This window comes from Zonotrichia leucophrys, chromosome 1A (assembly GCF_028769735.1).
Source record: "Zonotrichia leucophrys gambelii isolate GWCS_2022_RI chromosome 1A, RI_Zleu_2.0, whole genome shotgun sequence".
In the NCBI taxonomy this organism is placed as follows: domain Eukaryota; kingdom Metazoa; phylum Chordata; class Aves; order Passeriformes; family Passerellidae; genus Zonotrichia; species Zonotrichia leucophrys.
In genome coordinates, this window is record NC_088170.1 from 11,382,762 (window position 1) to 11,400,828 (window position 18,067).

The following is an 18,067-nucleotide window of genomic DNA, read 5'->3' on the forward strand; positions in this document are numbered from 1 at the left end:
GGATGTGCAGGGCCTGACTGCAGTGTGCTCCTGAGGGAGCCTGTGCAATCATACATTCTCCTTAACAATTCCTCTGTGCACAGCGTTTTGCTGTTGACATAAAAATAATCCAGTGTTTACAATGTAAAATTCTGTTAATTAGCTGTGTCTTTATTATCAGCAGTTAGCAAGAAGATTTTCTTTACTAGAGGAAGGGGCTGAAATCTAGAGCCTTTCGATGGCTGGATTTTCTTGAAATTAGATTTTTACATCATTTGCTTTCCATTATTCTTGAAAATTATATTTATCAATGTGCCTGGATAACTCTAGATTATGCTTTAGGAAGAAACAATATCTTTGATGAAGGCATTACTAACTTGAAGGCAGTGGTGATACAGCTCAGTGGGAGAGGTGCTTGGAAAAGAAAGCAATTCCAGTTTACAGAATGTGTTCCAGTGTATCAGGCTGGTGCCCTGCCTGATCTGAAAATAACTATCTTTGGAGACATAACAGTAAAAGTCTTGTTTCTTGTATTTCTGTGACTGGAAAGTTATTTTGGAGAGCTGCCTAATAGGGAAGGAAAACTTCCAGGCTTGTGGACCAAAGAGATCACTAAGAAGGCCTAGTAAAACTTCTGTCCCTGTTTCTTTGTTGTCCTTTAGTGAAAGTTGCCAAAAATAGGCATCCACAGGGACAGCTGTTGTAACACTGAGGAAGGATGGCTGCAGGGGATGGAGGCAGTGTCAGGAGGAGGAGAGGAGATGGCTCCTCTCTCTGCTGCAGATCCCCTTCTGTACACAGCGGCACCTAGGAAGGGGAAGCTTCAGCACCTGCAACACTGACATCATGTGAATCAAACACTGCCTGTCAGAACAAAAGCCAAACAGCTGTCCTGTTTCCAAGCCCAGCACACATCTCCTCTCAGGGCACCCTGTGAAAGAAAAATAAATGCCATGGTCTTGTTTCTTGTGGCACTGAGGGACCTGAAATGGCTGGGGAAGTAACAGGAGTGCAGCCTGAGGTCTCTTTTTCCATCTTGAGAGCCTTTATGCTTGCTTGTGAGAATAGATGTATTTTTTAATGCTCTTAAAAATGTAGACATCCTGTTTCCCTTGAGGTGCACTTCTTCAGTACTGGATGATTTGGAGCTGAAAGGAGCACATGACCATTTTGTGCCCCTGTGCCTGGCACTGATGTGACTGCACCTCAAATTCTGTGTTCAGTGCTGGGTCTCTCACTTTGAGGAAGACATGAAGATCCTGGAATGTGTCCAGGGAAGGGCAGTGGGGCTGGGGAAGGGTCTGGAGCACAGATCCTGTGAGGAGAGCTGAGGGAGCTGGCGGTGTTTAGACAGCAGAAAAGGAGCCTCTGGAGGGACCTTATCACTCTTTACAACTCCCTGAAAAGTTATAGCAAGGTGGGGTCGGGCTCTTCTCCCAGGTGACAAGTGACTGTCCTTCAGTTTATACCAGGGGTGGTTTAGATTGGATTTTAGGAAAAAAAATCTTCACTGACAGGGTTATCAAGCATTAACAGGCTGCTCAGGGAAGTGCTGGAATCACCATCCCTGGAAGAGTTAAAAAAATGTGTGGATGTGACACTGGTTCAGTGGAGAATACAGTGATGCTGGGTTAACAGCTGAACTCCATGGTGTTGGAGGTCTTTTCCAACATAAACAGTTCCATGAGTCTATATTTATATTAAAGTTGTTTTCTCTGTGGAAACAAAGGTGGTACTATAACAGAGCAGATCCATGTTGTATTGTTTTACTTTGGCCGGCAGTAAATGTTGCAACTGTCAGGAATTACAAGCCTGTTTCAGTAGAACTCTAAAAAATGGTGTAACAAATGGGCAACAACTTGAAACCATGTGTGTGTGGGGCCTGACATGTCACTTATTTAGATGCTGTGGTTGCTTTTAGTTAAAGCTTTCAAATCTTATGCAGACAATGGTGACTAACTGCTGTCTATGTATCTCATTCTAAACTCACATAACTTGTTTTGGGTGAACAGATTTTTTAAGTGGTCATTACCAAAAAGGCACACCCCACCCCACACCCAATTTGAAACACATACATTTCTAAAGCTTAGTTTCAGACTTCACCAACCTGAATAAAATGGCAAAACCTTGGTCTGTCAGATAGCAGCTGGGGCTGGAAAAGCTGAAGCACATGGTGCCATTGTTGTGGAAGACAATCCTTACAATGGAATTAGTTCAGGACACTGGATGTCAATATGTTCTTTATTTCCCATTCATGTCTTCCAGCTAAAACCAGTTTATTCCTAAAATTCTGTCCTTGAGCCAAACAAGAAGGAGAGATGACTAAATTTTCTTTTCTTTGTCCACCCCTCCTCAGAATCATTTTGGATGTGCTGTTTTCCTCTGTCCCTTTCAAGGAGCTTGAATAAAACTTCTGTCATATGAACAGAAGATAGTTTTTAGCATTGGCCCATGTATGTAACCTATTGCTTCTGCCAAAGATTGTAGTGTGTCCCATTGTCCCTTCCTTTGTGTCATGGCTGCTCCATGTAGTTGATTTTTTTTCCATTGTGTCTTTGTAAAATCAGACCTAATAATTAAAGAAATACCAAGTAAGAAGCTGAAACAGATTCTGACTGCTGTTGCCCTTCATTCTGCTTGCAATCCTCCTATAATGAGTACAGCTAGTTCTTGTTCAAGAACAGATGGTCTAAGGGTTTTTATGGTGTATGGAACAGGTTTTCCAATACCAAGATGGCTTATAATATTTCAGTAAACAACTTAATTTTTAAATACAAAGTTGGAATTAACATAAATCTAGAAAACTGTTTTGTAGGAGGTGTCCCTTTCATGATGGAAAAAAGACTGAAACTGAACTTCAATCCCTATAATTTTGAAGTAATTTTGCTAATAATTATAATTGCTCCATTTTTAAACCCCAGAAATGCATAAATGCTTAAAAACCTCTAAGTACATCAAACCTAATTTCTGAGCCACTATCTTTATTTTAAGAGGCAAAAAGGAAGTGCCTTTCATGATTCTTTAATGCTGAAATTTTTTTATTATTAATAATTGGCAAGTTGAATAGGATACTGTTTTTTTTCCTTACTTTATTTTACTGCTGTTGCTGATGGATAATTAAGTCTGGTGTCCACATAAGCTTAAGAAATTTTTGATGATGTAAAATTTGCTTATTTAGAGGAAGAAAATGGATTGAAATTAGCAGCATGAGTCAGAATGGTCTACTAGTCCTGGAGGACAAGTTGGCAGACCTGGGTTTTGTCTCACACCTTTCACAAGTATCCACAATAACCTTGTGAGTTCTGTCAGTTCCTTCTGAATTCTGGGTCCTCTTCAGCTTTCTGTGGTGGGGACTTTTGGGTTGATTTCAGATATTCTTGTGCTGTCTGAAGGGCTTCCAATGGTAATACACCAGCAGTTTAACAGTGGTGTCTCTTACCAATGTAAACTTCACTGGGCTTGCTGTGAAACAAAATAAACATCCATGTGCAGTGAGGATGAGGAAAACTGAAAATTTGGTTGGGAGGAGAGAGAAAATCATAGAGCTCCATGCCTGAAACCACTTGCAGAAGAAGTTGTGCTTTTGTGATGGGGGGGTCCAGCTCAGGGTTTTTCAGTCTTCTAGAGGAATTAAAGCTCTTCTGCAGGCCCAGCTAGAAGATTAAAGGAGAAAGGAAACCATTTCCCTTCCTCAAAAGAATTTGCTAGACCTAAGTTAGCATGCAGGAACCTGGGGTCCAAATTTGGTGCAGCTTCAAGTAAAATTACCCAGTTTTTTGACACGCCATTAGTCATAAGCACTGAGTGGTTTTGAGAAAGTTTGTATGAGTCAAGGCTATTGTACATTCAGTGTTTCAAACCTTAAATATTTCGAGACTGTGCAACTCATCAGTATTTAAAACCTCAATATGTTCTTTCACAGCCCTTTTATTTTGCAGAGAAGATCATTATCAGCTGGATGTAAAAAGCCACTTCCCTTTTCCCTGCAGACATCACCAGTGGGAATTCTCTGAGCTGGTGCACACACCTTCACCGTAGGTGTGGAGCTGTGCAGGGTCTGGCCCGGTGAGAGCAGAGGTTTCAGGCACACCTTTGATATGGAAAAAAAGGCTTTTCCAGACACGCCTCTGCTGGCAGTGCAGCAGGGACAGGGCAGCTTTGCCTGCTGCTGAATCAGCATCGATCCCGGCTGATGCAGAGCAGATAAGCCCTGGGACCAAAACAGAGGGTCTGTGCAATCCTTGTTGAGCAATAGATGACGGTGTCTTGAGGGGAGCAGTTTCAAAGTCCGGGAGACAGAGATCAGATACAGGCAGCAAACGTGCTGAAATCAAACCCATTCAGGGGAAATAAGCCTGCCCTCAGAAAATCATTTTGTCAAGGGAAAACCAGCTCAAAATAGCAAATAGAGCTCCCGCTTAGCATCACCTCCGTCTCAGAGGGTGTTTCACCCCCTGCACCCGGCGGGGCCAAGGTGAAAGCTGGTGGCAGCTGTTGTTGAGGTGCCCGCCTGCTCCCTGTTTTAACAGCAGATAGAGCTCCCGCTCAGCATCACCTCTGTCTCAGAGGGTACACCCTGCAGGGCGGGCAGTGCCAAGGTGAAAGCTGCTGGCAGCTGTTGTTCAGGTGCGGTGCCTGCCAGCTCCCCGTTTTAACAGCAAATAGAGCTCCCGCTCAGCATCACCTCCGTCTCAGCGGGCGTTTCACCCCCTGCACACGGCAGAGCGGGCAGTGCCAAGGTGAGAGCCGGCACTGTGTGTGTTGCCGAGGTGCGGTGCCGCCTGCGGAGGCAGGGCACCTGCCAGGCATGCCCAGTGAGCCGCGGAGCCCGCTCTGCTGCGCTCGGGCTTAGCGAGGCTGGAGCACAAAGAGCGCTTGTTGCCCCGCTCCCCGGGAGTCTCCCGGCTCCGGCACTGGCTGGGGAGGGCTGGTTACCATGGAGGCTGCCATCTGTTCGCTCCCTGCTGGAATGTGATTATCCTCGCTGCGTTGGGAACCAGCAAAAGCAGGGGAGCGTGTGCTGCCGGCAATTATCTGCAATGGAGTGCGTTAATGGAAGGCTGGAATTAGCTAGCTGGAGGAGAGCATAAAAGGATTTTTACCAAAAACTGTTCATGGTTTCTAGCCGAGAGGAGCGAGCTTTTTGCAAGGTTGGTGCTAAATTCATTTTGGGTGTAGGTAATTTTTAATTGATGGAGCGGCTTTAAGGTTTGAGGATGGCAGCGCCACGGAAATAATGCTTATTGTTAGGAGGGTGTGGAGGGATTGTGTTTTAAGGATCTTCGTTTGTCTGCTGCAGTTCAAGCAGTTTAATCTGGGGTAGTTAAAGTAGTAAGTCAGAACAATAACTGGCCGAACTGACACAAATGGAGCAATCCATACCTCTCCTCTTTATGAAATGCCGTTTGCTGCCAGAGCTGTTTGATTTACATGTCTTTTCACGCTGCTTGCTTTTTGTCTGAGTGATTTCTTTTTGGATGAGATACGTGTTTGGTTTTCCTACTGGCACCAAGGGTGAGACGAGGGGGAAATGTTGGAGCAGAGCTGGTGATACAATGGATGTTGAGGGTGTTTTATGCAGTTTGCCCAAGGAAGCAGCGTGAGGGAAGCAGAATGCAGGAGCAGGCTTTCCACTCCTCGTTCCCACCCTCTCTCCCTCTTTCTAACTCGCCAACTGACCAAACATTTTGAGCTATTTCTCTTATACAGCTTAGTTGTAGAAGGACTTGGCATGAGTTTTTGGGATTCTCAGCAAATATTGTGACTGTTTTGATGGCTGGATTTAATATGAAGGGGAAAATAAAATTAAAGGTATATCCTTGTAAGGTTTTTTTGTCCTATAAAATACTTTTTTTGCTGTGTTGCAGGAGCTAGGAGTATTAATTTTTTCCCTAATATGGTGAACATTTTACTGCAACTCAAATTGCTAGCTTAAATGAGGGACGTGAAAATTTTGCCCCCCAAAACTGCAAAATGTTGCTTCAGCAGATGGTTTTAGTCACATATGGGCTTTCCCTTTTCAAATAAAGGTCTTATACTGCATCCCTCTTGCCAGAACTGCCATTTTTATTTGGTGCAGGGGAGAACACTACTAGAGGCTGTTAATTAAAACTGTGTCAGTGCTCATTCAACCTCTCTGTCCTCTGCTTTTAAGCACTGAAAATATCAGGGCATTGGAGTCTGGATGGAAAGTTAGTGATAGAGTTAATAAGTCACGATTGCAACATATTTGACTAAGATAAATTTTTAACCTACAAGATGCTTTTCAAGTCTTGGTGCCTAACAAAAGTGTGTGTGGGAGGTTGAGAGGGTTTTTATTTCTTTGAGTACTTTAACTGTTTGTGGTGAATGAGCTTTGCTTGTGCTTGTGGGAGGCTGGTATATGTGCCTGAAGTCCTTTCAGACATCATGTTACACTCTCATGTTGGTGGAATTGTGTGAGCACCCTTAATAAAAGCTGTATCAACTTGTAATTTAAAAAAAAATCCCCTTTTTAAAAATTCCTTTCCTTCCCCAGAATTTAAATATTGCATTGCCTTTGAAGTTGATAATTTATGCAAAACTTGCTCTTAATGGGCTGCAGTGGACTTGTTCACACGTGCAAGTGCCGAGTGTGTAATTGCATTGTCAGGAGGAAGGGGGCAGGTTGGCTTTTGTGCTTGGCAGCAGATCAGACTTTCACCCTTCAGGTGCTGTCCTGGACCTGCCTGGAGTGAAGGGCAGCCCTCCCAAGGTCATGCTGCTGTGGGATGTGTTTCTCTTCCCTGCTCTGTTTCGAGGAAGGCAGCCCACAGGATTCACTGTCACTGCCTGTGAATCACTGTCTCGCTGGCAAGCCTTCAGAGACAGCAGCATCCTGAGGGCAGGAAGGTAATGGCTTGGGTACCCTTTCCAGAGGTGATTTCTCCTGATTGCTAACTTGGGCTGAGCCTGTTTTCCCACTGCCTCTGCTAAACCTGTGTCAAGGATAAATAGCAGACTGCACATTCTGTCCTCTCCAGCTCTTATATTCTCATGAGCAGCATGCAAATATCCAAATAGTCTTAGGCAAACAATTTTTTTTAAAATTTCTGTCTTGATTGGTCTATATGCGTCTGTTGGATATTTTTTTATTATTAAATTTTACTTTAGGTCACTAGGTCAGTGTTGATTTGTGGATGCAGGATTTAAAGGCTAGACACTGTTTAATCCATTTGAGCATCTGGCCTTTTATAGCAGACATCCCATTTCCATGTAAGAGAGGAACTGTTAAATGTCTGGTGGAAAGTAATGATGTTTTTATTTAAGGGCTTTTTTTTCTGTTTTTAGTCTTAGGTAGGTTATTACAAGTGGCTCTGATGTTTATGCTTAATGCAAATAAATGATTCTCAATGTAATCTGCTACATGATCTCTGGAAGGAGATTTAGTCTAAAATGCAGGCTCTGGGGGCCAGCAGAGACAATGGGTCATACTGAGCAGTGATTTGGTTGCAGTGATTTTAAGTGGGTAAGCTAAACTTAGGTACATCATCTCACAATAAAAGGGCATTTTGAATGAGCACTCAACTAAATAGTGTCTAGAAATGCAACCTAGTATATAATGAGCTCATAATAATCTTGTTTATAGTGTCTGCTCACTCACTCACTAAGCTTTCAGGAAACTTGTCATTAAATGGTAAAATCCTGAGTCAATATATAGGAAAGTGGCTTGTGCATAAACGATCACAATTGTTTGCTTCAAACAGACAAGTCTTTCTGCTTTTCCCTTGACACATGACTGTGGAATGCTGCTTGACATGACTTGGGTTTATTTATACATTGTTTTCGGGCTGCTGCTTGGTGGAGGTTTTAAACACTGCTTCATTTTCAATGCACTTTGTTTTTGCCGTTTACTCGTGTATAGTGGACATTAAAACAAAAACCCAGAAAAGCTCAGGCTCCTGACTGTCTCCTTACAGCAGCATGGCTGTTTCAAGGTTAAAGCCTGCTGCTCCCTCTGAAGGGCCAGCTGTTTTGGAAAGTCCTGGTGCCTGTTTACAAACTGTTCTCTTTGCAAGTTCCATGGAATAATGGAGTTCTCCAGCCTCTGGATGTGGGAGGGTAAACCTGCTGACACAGGCACTGCTGCTGTTGGTCTGTTTGCTGGGCCTTAGTCATGTAAAATTGCTGCTGCTTTTTATGCTTTCTCTGGGTGGGGTCAAAATTCAGGCATTAACACTTCTTTTTCCCACGATGCTGGTAAGCACTGTACCAGATTTTAGAAAACATCAGATTGATTGAATTTATTCTAAAGCTGACCACCATCCTAAACCTCTGCAGTGAGATGGTGACTAATTAAATGGGAAAGTGACAGATGAATTATTTTTGTGAATTGTGGTAGGATTTTTTAGTCTTTTCCAGAGGGGCTTGCATTTAGTAGAGAAGCACTTCTGTCCTTCCTTGTGCTTCCACCTCGTTAAGGTGTCTAATTGAAGAACCTGAAGACTCAGAGGTGTTCTGCAAAGAGTTTCAGAAAATATTCCTCCCAAGTAATTGTTATTCAAAGTTGGAAGAAGAACAGGATGGGAAGAAATGAGTGCCAGCAACAGAATATCTTGAAGTGGAATTTTTTTCCCCCCCCAGTTCATCCAGTTCCTCTTACTATATAATTAGCTGTTCATTTTAAGTATAAAAATACTACTTGGACTTATAAGAGCCATGGGAATTGTTTACTTTTTGATGAATATCTCAGCAAAGTAAGTCCTTGAGTACATTTGGGAATGTGGAGCTCAGGACTAGAAGGAGCCATTTGGTCACTGAGGGGTTTTTGTGTAGGATTTCCCCTCTGCCACCCTCAGTCACAGGTAGCCTTATAACTTACCTGCCATTTAGATCATCAGCAGGCTTTTCTTCTGGCCTACTGCAAATCACAGACTCTTATGGCCATGGGAAACAAACTTTAAAGAGAACTTTAAACTCTGCTAAATGATGAGAAGTCAGTGTTACACCATGCTTCAGAAATGAACAAGAAAGGTTGAACTCATTGCCAGTGCCACGAGATCCCTGTCAGCAGCAAACTCGAGCAGGCACTGAGACATGAATTCTGCTCTCAGGATGATGCTTTCTGGGCTCAAGCCAGTCTTCAGTGCCTCAGATGAATGGTAACCCAGGGCAGCCAGATTTTGCACTGAGGGGAGAATAGCCCTCTAGTCCTGACAGATGGCTAGCAGAAGTGCTTTTTCAAGTAAAGTGCTTTTCCAGCTGCTGATCTTTGGAGGAACCTTCATGGCAAGTTTTTGTGTAGTTCTTCTTGCCTAACTGTAGACATTTTCTGGCTTGTGCCTTCTTAAGATTGTACTTTTTTATTGTGGTTTTCTCACTACCACAGATGCACTTTACCTTCATGGGAAGAGTGTAGGTGCAGCTAACCCTGCTATTAAACAGTGTTGTGACTTGTCTGTTCCACTTCTACTTGTAGCAACACTTAACCAAAACAAAATCCGTGTTCACCTGCTCAATTAGGTGTTGGTGTGGTTTGTAGTTCTAAGTATATTTTAAAATTTTTTAGCTAAGATTGAAACAAAGATTTCTGCAAACCTTTTCAGCAAAGGCTCATGACCTGAAGATTGAGGCTGCAGAAAACCTGAATTGCAGACTTTTCTACAGCCAAGGGATTTCTTTTGAAGCCATAAAGTAGTGCCATGGGTGGTGTGGTGTATTTCCTGGAGAGGTGTTGAACACAGCTGCTGTTTGAGTAGTGGAGGGAAAATTAACTCAAGAGATTGTAATAATACTTTAAAGAACAGCTTGATTCTTTAATGAGTCATTCCTGCAGGGCAGGGCCTGAACTTCTCACCTGGAATTTTTCTTCATCTTATCTCCTCCTCAGTATCAGCATCCTTTGCGTTCTCCTACGCTGCTGTCCTATTTTATACACCAGCCAATATTTATTTTATTTTTTTATTCTCCTCCATTCCTAAGGAGGTCACTGATGCTCAGAAAGATGAGTGAAAGAATGGCAAGACTTTTTGTGATTCAAAATAGTTTTTTGGCATCCCATACCATGCTTGTAGCAGTAACATTGAGATTGAGAAATAATTTATGCTCATTTTACTTGTTCAGTGTGGCTGAGTATTGTTCAGCTCTGTAAAACATCGAAAGGCTTCACAGGTTATGTAAGATTACCTGTTGCCGTCCTTTAAAGATCCTGTGCCACTTTTCTCTGCAGCTGAAATAGTTCTCTGGCAGCTCTATGTGTCACAGCAGTTTCCAAGACTAATTTTGATGTCTGTTCTCTTCAGTAGCTCTTCTCTTGTTCACGCCATTGCTTGGAGCCTTATGTTGCTGTTATGACTTGGCCACCCACTAGAATGTAGCTGGCAAGTGTTTTAGTCCCTTGGCTTGTCAAGATTTCTGTGTGTAACTCAGCTTCAGCTGTAGAAGCTGCTACAAACACTCTCAAAGATAGCTGCTATAAGTCAAAATATATTCAAAGGCTCAGTGATGGAATTAGAGCCTTGCCTGAGAACTGAAACACAACAGTTAAATCCAATATGTGAAATACAGTGTGAGCACTGTTTGCCCTCAGTGAAGTCAGCAATGCTGCACCCCTCTGTTCTCTGCTAGCACCCTGTTATTTTGGGGGAATGCTCATTTTAAAGTTTTAGTTTGGAATACTGTAGATGAAGAGCCCTGCCCACGAATTTTGCCCACTTGCTCTGCAAGCTGTAGCCTGGTTATGTCGTAAGAGACTGAACATTTGTGTGTGTATGTGTTTATAAAGCTGATTTGATTGATTTTAAAATACAGTCTTTCTAAATTAAAATTTCCAAGTTTGTCACTGATTTTACTGGTCTTATTCCTGGTGTTTCTCTGGTTTGCCTGAAATATCCAAATATTCCAAAATTTTCCCGCTGTTGAAAAATTCTGAAAACTGTAGAATGCTTTGTTAGTTGCTGCTTAACACAGGACCAAAACTTCAGCTGGGCAGCTGAGTTGGTTTTTTTATGTATGTGTGTCTTCCATGGAGTGTCCTCAGCTTGTATGAGCAGAAGTGTGATATTCCCTCAATCTGATAAACTAAACATTTTCAGTGCAAAACAATGCCCAGGACATAGTCATGATCAGAGGGAAAAGCCTCTCAATCCAACGTGATCTACTTACTGCTCTTTGATACTCCAGTCTGTTCATCATGTTTTAATGGATTAACATTTTCTTTGCATTGCTTTAATCCTGTTTATCACAAAATCAGATGGTGGTTTAGAATTTCCTTCCATAAGAAAGACAGCAATGAAACCTGGCTGTGTCTGTTTTATAGCTGGCATCTTTTCTAATTCCTGTTTTTTAGAGTCCAGAGATAGCAGTAAAGGAACTGGGGGGGAATGCTTATTGATTGCTTTTGTGTTGAAATAAATGATGAAAAGTCATTACTGTCTGGCTGATGAGATCTGGTGTGTGGATGGCAATAATTTAAAGGAAATTACAGTTTCATTAGTGAGGATGTGGTCTCAAAGGCTATGTTTAACCATCAGCACAACTTCACTATATAAAAACAGTCACAGCTCTCTCTGATCTTTGACCCTTACTGCTCCAAAAGCTGAAATACATTTCTACATTCTCTTATTTGTCACCACTGTCTGTATTTTTACTTCTTCTTTTGGAATCAAATTGGTTTGTTGAATTCCTTGTGATCCCTTTTCTCTGGATAGTTGAGGTACACAAGGCTGGGTAGACTAGAAAAAAATCAGCTCTATGTATTAATGGCAGGGCAGAAAAAACCCTGCAAAGGGTCCAATTTGCTGACTGTCCTGTAAATACTAGATTATATTGCCCCTAACAGGACAAAGTAAGGAGACTACAGCTGTAGGTGTATTTGAGGCTGAAGGAAAGAATTGTGAACAGATGGTGACATTTTTTTGTCCTGGTCTGGTGAAAGATGTCCTTGTCCATGCAGGAGGGCTGGACTGAATGCTCTCCATCCAAATCATTCTCCATCCAAATCATTCTATGCTTCTGTGATTTTTAGGAACTGATGTGTTCTGGAGAAGCTCATCTGATACTTTTTGTAGTGTGACAGGGAGGATGGAGGAAGGGGAAAGGGAAAATATCTTGTGTTTTCAAGTTTCTCTTCCTCAGAAAGCATGGAGTCAGACTAAGGTGAAATAGCTTAAAAATGCCTGCAATGTCACATATTCTGTTTAAGAAATGTAAATGGGATTCAGGGAAAGACTAAACAAATTCATGGTGGAAATGGCTTTCACATCTGCACAGTTGCACAAATGACATGGGTGATCCATAAACTGATGCTGTAAGCCATGGGACTTCTTGTGTGTTTGTTGCCTTCTGCAGTGGATTACCCAAACATTTCCTACTGCTTCTTGTCAGATAAAGAATATTTGAGTGATTTTTCAATCACTTTTTTTCCCCAGTCATATTTTATGTACTCTTATCTAGCTCAGAAGAGTATTAATGCATTCTACTCTGCTGTTTGTTGGGAACCCTCCATGCAGGTTTTATTAACTCAAACCAAGAATAATTTGTACTTTATTTTTAGTATCTAGCACTGCCCTGATTTGATTTTTATATGGAAGTGAAATCACAGTACCTGAAATCTGATCTGCTTATTTTGTGAGTCTGTTGTTTGGATTTTTAATGTGGAGGGGGTAATTTTAAAGTTAGGAATTCAGCCTTTCACTGTGCTGCTGAATCCAGTGACAGTTCTGTGTGGTGGTCTTCCTGGATGGGGTCATGGCATTTTTTTGTGGGATGCACATGTGCTTTGTGTGTTTGTGTATGAGCAAAAGCTGCATTAACTGGAAAATGAGTCTGCTTCCCTAAATCATGACATGAATTTGCAGGATATATATTTGTTGTTTGTATATGTAGAAAGAAGCTTTTAGAATAAAATCTGTTAAACTGCTTTTTTAACAGAAGAGTTGGCAAATCCCACCCAGTTGATGGACACCTACCCTTTGACCACTTTTCATGTCTAATACCAGAAATCCTTTAACAATTGCTGATCTTTACTAAATAAGATTAATTGACAAAAAAACCACAGATTCCTGGATTTTAGGTTTTTTTTTTTGTTGTTGTTGTTTTTCAAGTATGGAAGGTCCTTTAAGCTACAGAAACCCAGCTTTATATGGTTAGTGTAAAACACAGAGTTACCATAGGTCCTTTTGTAAACTCTAATAGAATAGGGGGCACTCAGTGATCTTTGATATAGTTCTCTGATTTCATTGAATTGCAACCATTTCATTATTTGTTTGGAGTGTTTTGTAGTTGCTTGTATTACTCTTACTCTTGGACTAAATTGCAGACAAGATGCTACAGTGACAAATGCTGTGCAAACAAAAAGGACAAAAAGTTCTTTTCCTCTAAGAATTTTTGTTGTGTGTTATTTGAGCACTACCACAGGCTCTCCCTTTGGGATACATAATACAGCTGAGCTGGAAGGAAAGAAAAAAAGGATGGAAAAATACTGTTATTGACTTTCTAATTACGGCATGGTAATTGTTCATCACTTCTACCTTGAGATTGCTTTTCTTGCAGTATAATGAAGTCACAATCTCCTTGCATGTGAGCCATGAGAGCTGGGGAGGAGAGTGATAGATGTTCCTGATTTTCAAAATTTGGAGGGGAAAATGTTTTTTTCAACAAATGTGTTTCTGTTGGGCTGCAAATCCAGTGTTTCTTAGTATTTCTCACCTTGTTCAGAGTTAGCTGCCCTTATTTTTAAAGATATTATTGCTTTTCCTTGTTGCAGCAGTCCTGAATACTCATTTCTAGATATCCTCCTTGCCCAGCCCACTTCTGTGTGGACTTCACCTCCTTGTTTTTCTGATGATCACTAATCTCTGGAGCTCACGTCCGTAATATAACATTTCCCCCTATCCTTTTATTTAGTATATGCCTGCAAGCCCTGAGTTGTGATGTGGCTGTTTCTTCCTTCCTTACATGCCACTGGGCAAAGCTTGAAGGATGCACTTTAACAAAACAGCAACTTTAAATAAGTTATGTGCTTTGGGGTTTTTTTAATATATTTGTTTAAGCCATCCAGGTTTCTCCCCAAAATCACTTGTTACTGATTTTAGGCTATGGCATGAGTGATGAAAAGGAGAGCAGTGGAAGGTCTGACAGCAGTGAGGGTCACTTTGGGACACGGCTGTGTGGTGTCCTGCAGCTGATCCCATTTCCCTAATAATAGCTGGGACACAAGTCCAACCTCTCTGCAGAATACTGCCCAGCTCATGGCTTTTAACAGCATCTCAGGAACTCTTTGGGGATGAGGAAAAAACCATGCTTTTATTTCTGCCCGTGCTCCAAATCCTGTGATTTTCAAGTTCTGGGGTGTAATGGAGAAGAGAAAGGGGAGATCAGTGTGAGTCAGCCACAGCTGCTCTCTGGGAGCCTGTGAAAGGGACCTTCCTCTCCTGGGCTCACTGAGATGTCTGTAGACCTCTCACATGGAAAAAGAAAGTTGGGACATGTTTCCATACTGAAATCCAGGAGTTCTCCTTTTGAATTCTGTGTCAGGGTGCAGGTAGGTTATTAATCCTTTGGCTGGGACAAAATCCCTCTCCATCAGTGGCTTACACAAACTGTGCATCACATTCTGATGCATGACCCACAGCAAACCTTTCCAAGCGCTTTGTGCCTGAAGTGAGTCTGCAGGGAGGAAAAGACAAGCAGAAGCCAGGCACACTGGGGGCTGGACTGGGATGCACTGTCACATGAGTCACTTTGGTTTTGGGGTTGTGTGTCACAGTGACACACTGCTCACGTAGCTCTTTAATACTTAGCTCAGCTTTCCAGGTTTCCTAACAGTGTTCATGTGACTTCCTGCTCAGCTTCATCACACTAAGAATATTCAAATGAGTTGTGTACACAGTTTGAGTCCCCTTGTCTGCAAAATGGGGAAAGTACTGACAAAAGCTGGCGTTCCTTTGTTTGTATTCCAAGTGCTTGGAGGTGGAAAAACAGTAAGTGCCTTCTATTTATTGTGAGGTGTTTGTGAAAACTTTCAATTATTGGAGTGAAGCAGTCATATATGAACCAATAATTTTGATTTGGGGTAACATAGTTTCATAGAACTAGTCTGCTGTGCAAGGACTAAAGGGCATACTGTGTTTAGTCTGTGTAGTTAATCTGATTATACTAAATGATGGCAACTTCTTATCTTAGTAGTATGGCTTTTGTGACACATTAATGAGAATGTTTTATTTAACTAGTTGTTCTCTGTGTCTCTATCTGCCTTTTAGAGAAAATTTTAAAAACTAACCTTATTTTTAAATTAACTTTTCTTTAAAGTTCATAGGCACGTTGTGGTGATGGGGAAGACATAGCTGCACCTCTTGATGAGTTTGCAGCTTATACTTGCGTTGTGCAATTTCCATGTTTCTGCTTTTAGAGAAAGCAAAGCTGGGCGTAGAACACTTGTGAAACCAGGGTAATAGGTTAATGAGATATTCTCCTCTAGCAGTTTAATCTCTTCCAAATCCCCTTATCTGCTGGCTAATCAAATAGATATGGAACAATTAATATATTACTCTTTTCTTTTGTTTTTAAAGGAGGAGTTAAATATGTATTTCAAAGATGGGCACTGGTGACTTCTTTATACTTGTTCAAATGTTGCTACTTCTGGAAGTGAAATAAGATCCCCAGTTTGCTTCATGTGTGCAAAATTCCTTCTTTCTGAGTGGTAGCAGAGCTGCAGTGACTCTCCTTGGCTCCTGCTTTTTCTTGTGTGACCTCTTCTCTTCTCTTCTCTTCTCTTCTCTTCTCTTCTCTTCTCTTCTCTTCTCTTCTCTTCTCTTCTCTTCTCTTCTCTTCTCACAGTGGTCAGTAACAATTTATGTAGCTGCTTATCTAAAATAATTGCTTCCTAAGTTTTTTGTAGCCATTTGTCTTGTAGTTTTCTAACCTACTATATTGTTTGTGTCAATATTGAAACATATATTGCTGGTTCCATCTGAATTTAAAATCAGGTATTTGTATGACAGGCATTGTCAGTGGTTTTCCTGGGTTGGGGAGGGCAGACCTGGCTGAAGAAAGGCTGGCAAAGCCCTCATTCACCACCAGATGGACAGCCCAGACTCCTGGGGAAAGTGGTTTATTCCTAATGTGGGAAACTGAGCAGAAAATTTGCCTTCTCAACAAAGGCTTTCCTGAAGCAATAAGGTGTTCTGTTATAAAGGCACTTAATATGCAAGCCCAAGCAACAGGGGCAAGTTTGAACTCCTGCAGGTGAACTTTCAAAATACAAATATAACTTATGCACTGGAGTCTTCTTGGTCTGATTATGAAACTCAGCTAATTCTATTTTTCATTTTAATGGTGCATTGATGACCCAGGTGAATAAAATGTGTATGTGTCTTTAAGGAGCCTGGGGTTACTTTCAAGAAATATCAGGGATGAGGAAATGCAACTTCCTAGCTCAGCAGTTTAAATACTCAAAACAGAAAGAAAACTGGTAAATCCTGGCCAAGGTGCTAAAAATGTGTTCCATTTAGGTTTCAAATCCATATGTGTGGAGCCTGCATCTGCTCATCTCAAGACGAAGAAGGCACTAAAATGTTGAAATGACTGGAGGAAAGTTGTTTTTTTGCTGGTTTTGGCAATATCCCTCTGCCGTACAACATCTGTAATAGAAAGGAAACAATTAGCTGCCCAGAGGGCTGTCCCCTCAGTGACAAACACGTTCTCAGGGTTTGTTTTGCAAGTGTGTTCCCTGTAACCCTTGGTGCTCACCCCTCTGAGCGGCTCTGCAGTGCTGTGAGCGTGGGGATGGTGAGAGGCTGGAGATGCAAGGGGCTGCAGGGAGCTGTGGTTTGGGCCAGTGCAGAGGTTGAAAATGATCTCAGCTGGCTGCTGTATTCTGATTCATATTATCAGAATTGGCAGGGCTGGATTTAAATCCCACGGTTTTTCTCCTGCTGAGATGAATGTGTGCCAGCTGGGGATCACATGGTGTGGGAGCGCTGAACAATAAAAGAAAGTTACTCGGGGTAACTTCCCTTTCCAGTTAATCCTTTTGCTTTTTGAAACTTTGTATTTCTTCAGTTAATAATTCACTCTAATATCTTTGTATTGTGCCCTGGAGCACGATACGTAGTTTATGTCATTTAAAAATAGATTTTAAATTATTCTAATAATTTTTAATCAATGCAAAATAAACTAATGTTTTCATAACAATTCTTTAATGTCGATTCTTTTGGTCAGTGCTCTGCTATCCTGTGTATCCTATATACTTAATTCTTGGCATAAATTTAAAGAGAGATTAGGAAATGCAGAGGATGATTTGACATGAGCACCATGCATTAAAAAGGGAGAACAAAGCACCAAACAGAAAAATGTACTAACTTGTCCTTTAACCTTGATGCTGTTTTAATTTCAAACAGCAGCACAATGAATAGTAACAAAACTTTCATAGTGGCTGAGGTATTAGACAAAACAACTTACAGCAGTCCCTCCTTCTCCTCCTCCTCTCTCCAGCAGTTTGTACGTTACATAAGCAGATTTCTTTGTTTTTCCCCTTTCCTCGTGAACAGACTTCACTCTTTTCTCTGAGCAGACTGGTTTGCTTACACCTCTCCCCTCAGCACAGGCTGGCCCTCCGAGAGGAGGAGCATCGTGTGGCTGAGCCCCAGCATGTGAACTGTGAGCACAAACCGAGCTTCTGGGGACAACTCCTTCCTGGCAACTTGTAGGGCTTGTCAATGGGATCAGTGTGAGCCTCTGGTGGGGTCATTGCCATTGCAAAAGCAGCTCCTCGTGCAGTGGTACTGGATTACGTTTGCAGACAATGTCTTCTGAACCAGGTAAGGCTGACTGGGATGCTTCTGGCAAGCTTTAGTCTCTTCAAGGCTTGGGGTGTGTTTGTGTCCAGAGACACCAAGAGTTAAACTTTATACTCTGAGGCAAATAAACCGGTGAACATCAGCTGCCTTGTGATGCAATACAGCTGGAATGCTCTGGTGGATTTTTCCTCCTATTTGCAGTAAATGAGCTTGAAGTCTCCTGAACTGACTGCCTGGTACATCTGCCACACCAATAACCCCGCTGCTCTGGGCTTGTTTTGCTGCTGCTTTCAACAGCTCAGGACTTTCTTAAAAGCCAGTCCGTTTTTTGA

The 18,067-nt window shown here is 41.8% G+C and overlaps 1 protein-coding gene across 4 annotated transcripts in view; it reads left to right on the plus strand.

The window, feature by feature from the left end:
• The window catches only part of FGD4 (FYVE, RhoGEF and PH domain containing 4), a 99,791-nt gene that overhangs the window by 31,532 nt on the left and 50,192 nt on the right, over positions 1-18,067 (plus strand). The window contains exon 1 of one of the 4 annotated variants that reach the window (XM_064737694.1): positions 4,783-5,129. The exons of 2 other annotated variants lie outside the window; for them this stretch is intronic. Coding sequence is in view for 1 of the 2 variants with exons in the window: in XM_064737686.1 (XP_064593756.1) it covers positions 17,741-17,756 (16 nt within the window). In the remaining variant the exon portion in view is untranslated. Of the gene's footprint in view, positions 1-4,782; positions 5,130-17,484; positions 17,757-18,067 lie in introns of those variants that run through there. One more of the 4 variants, XM_064737686.1, reaches the window with a different exon arrangement.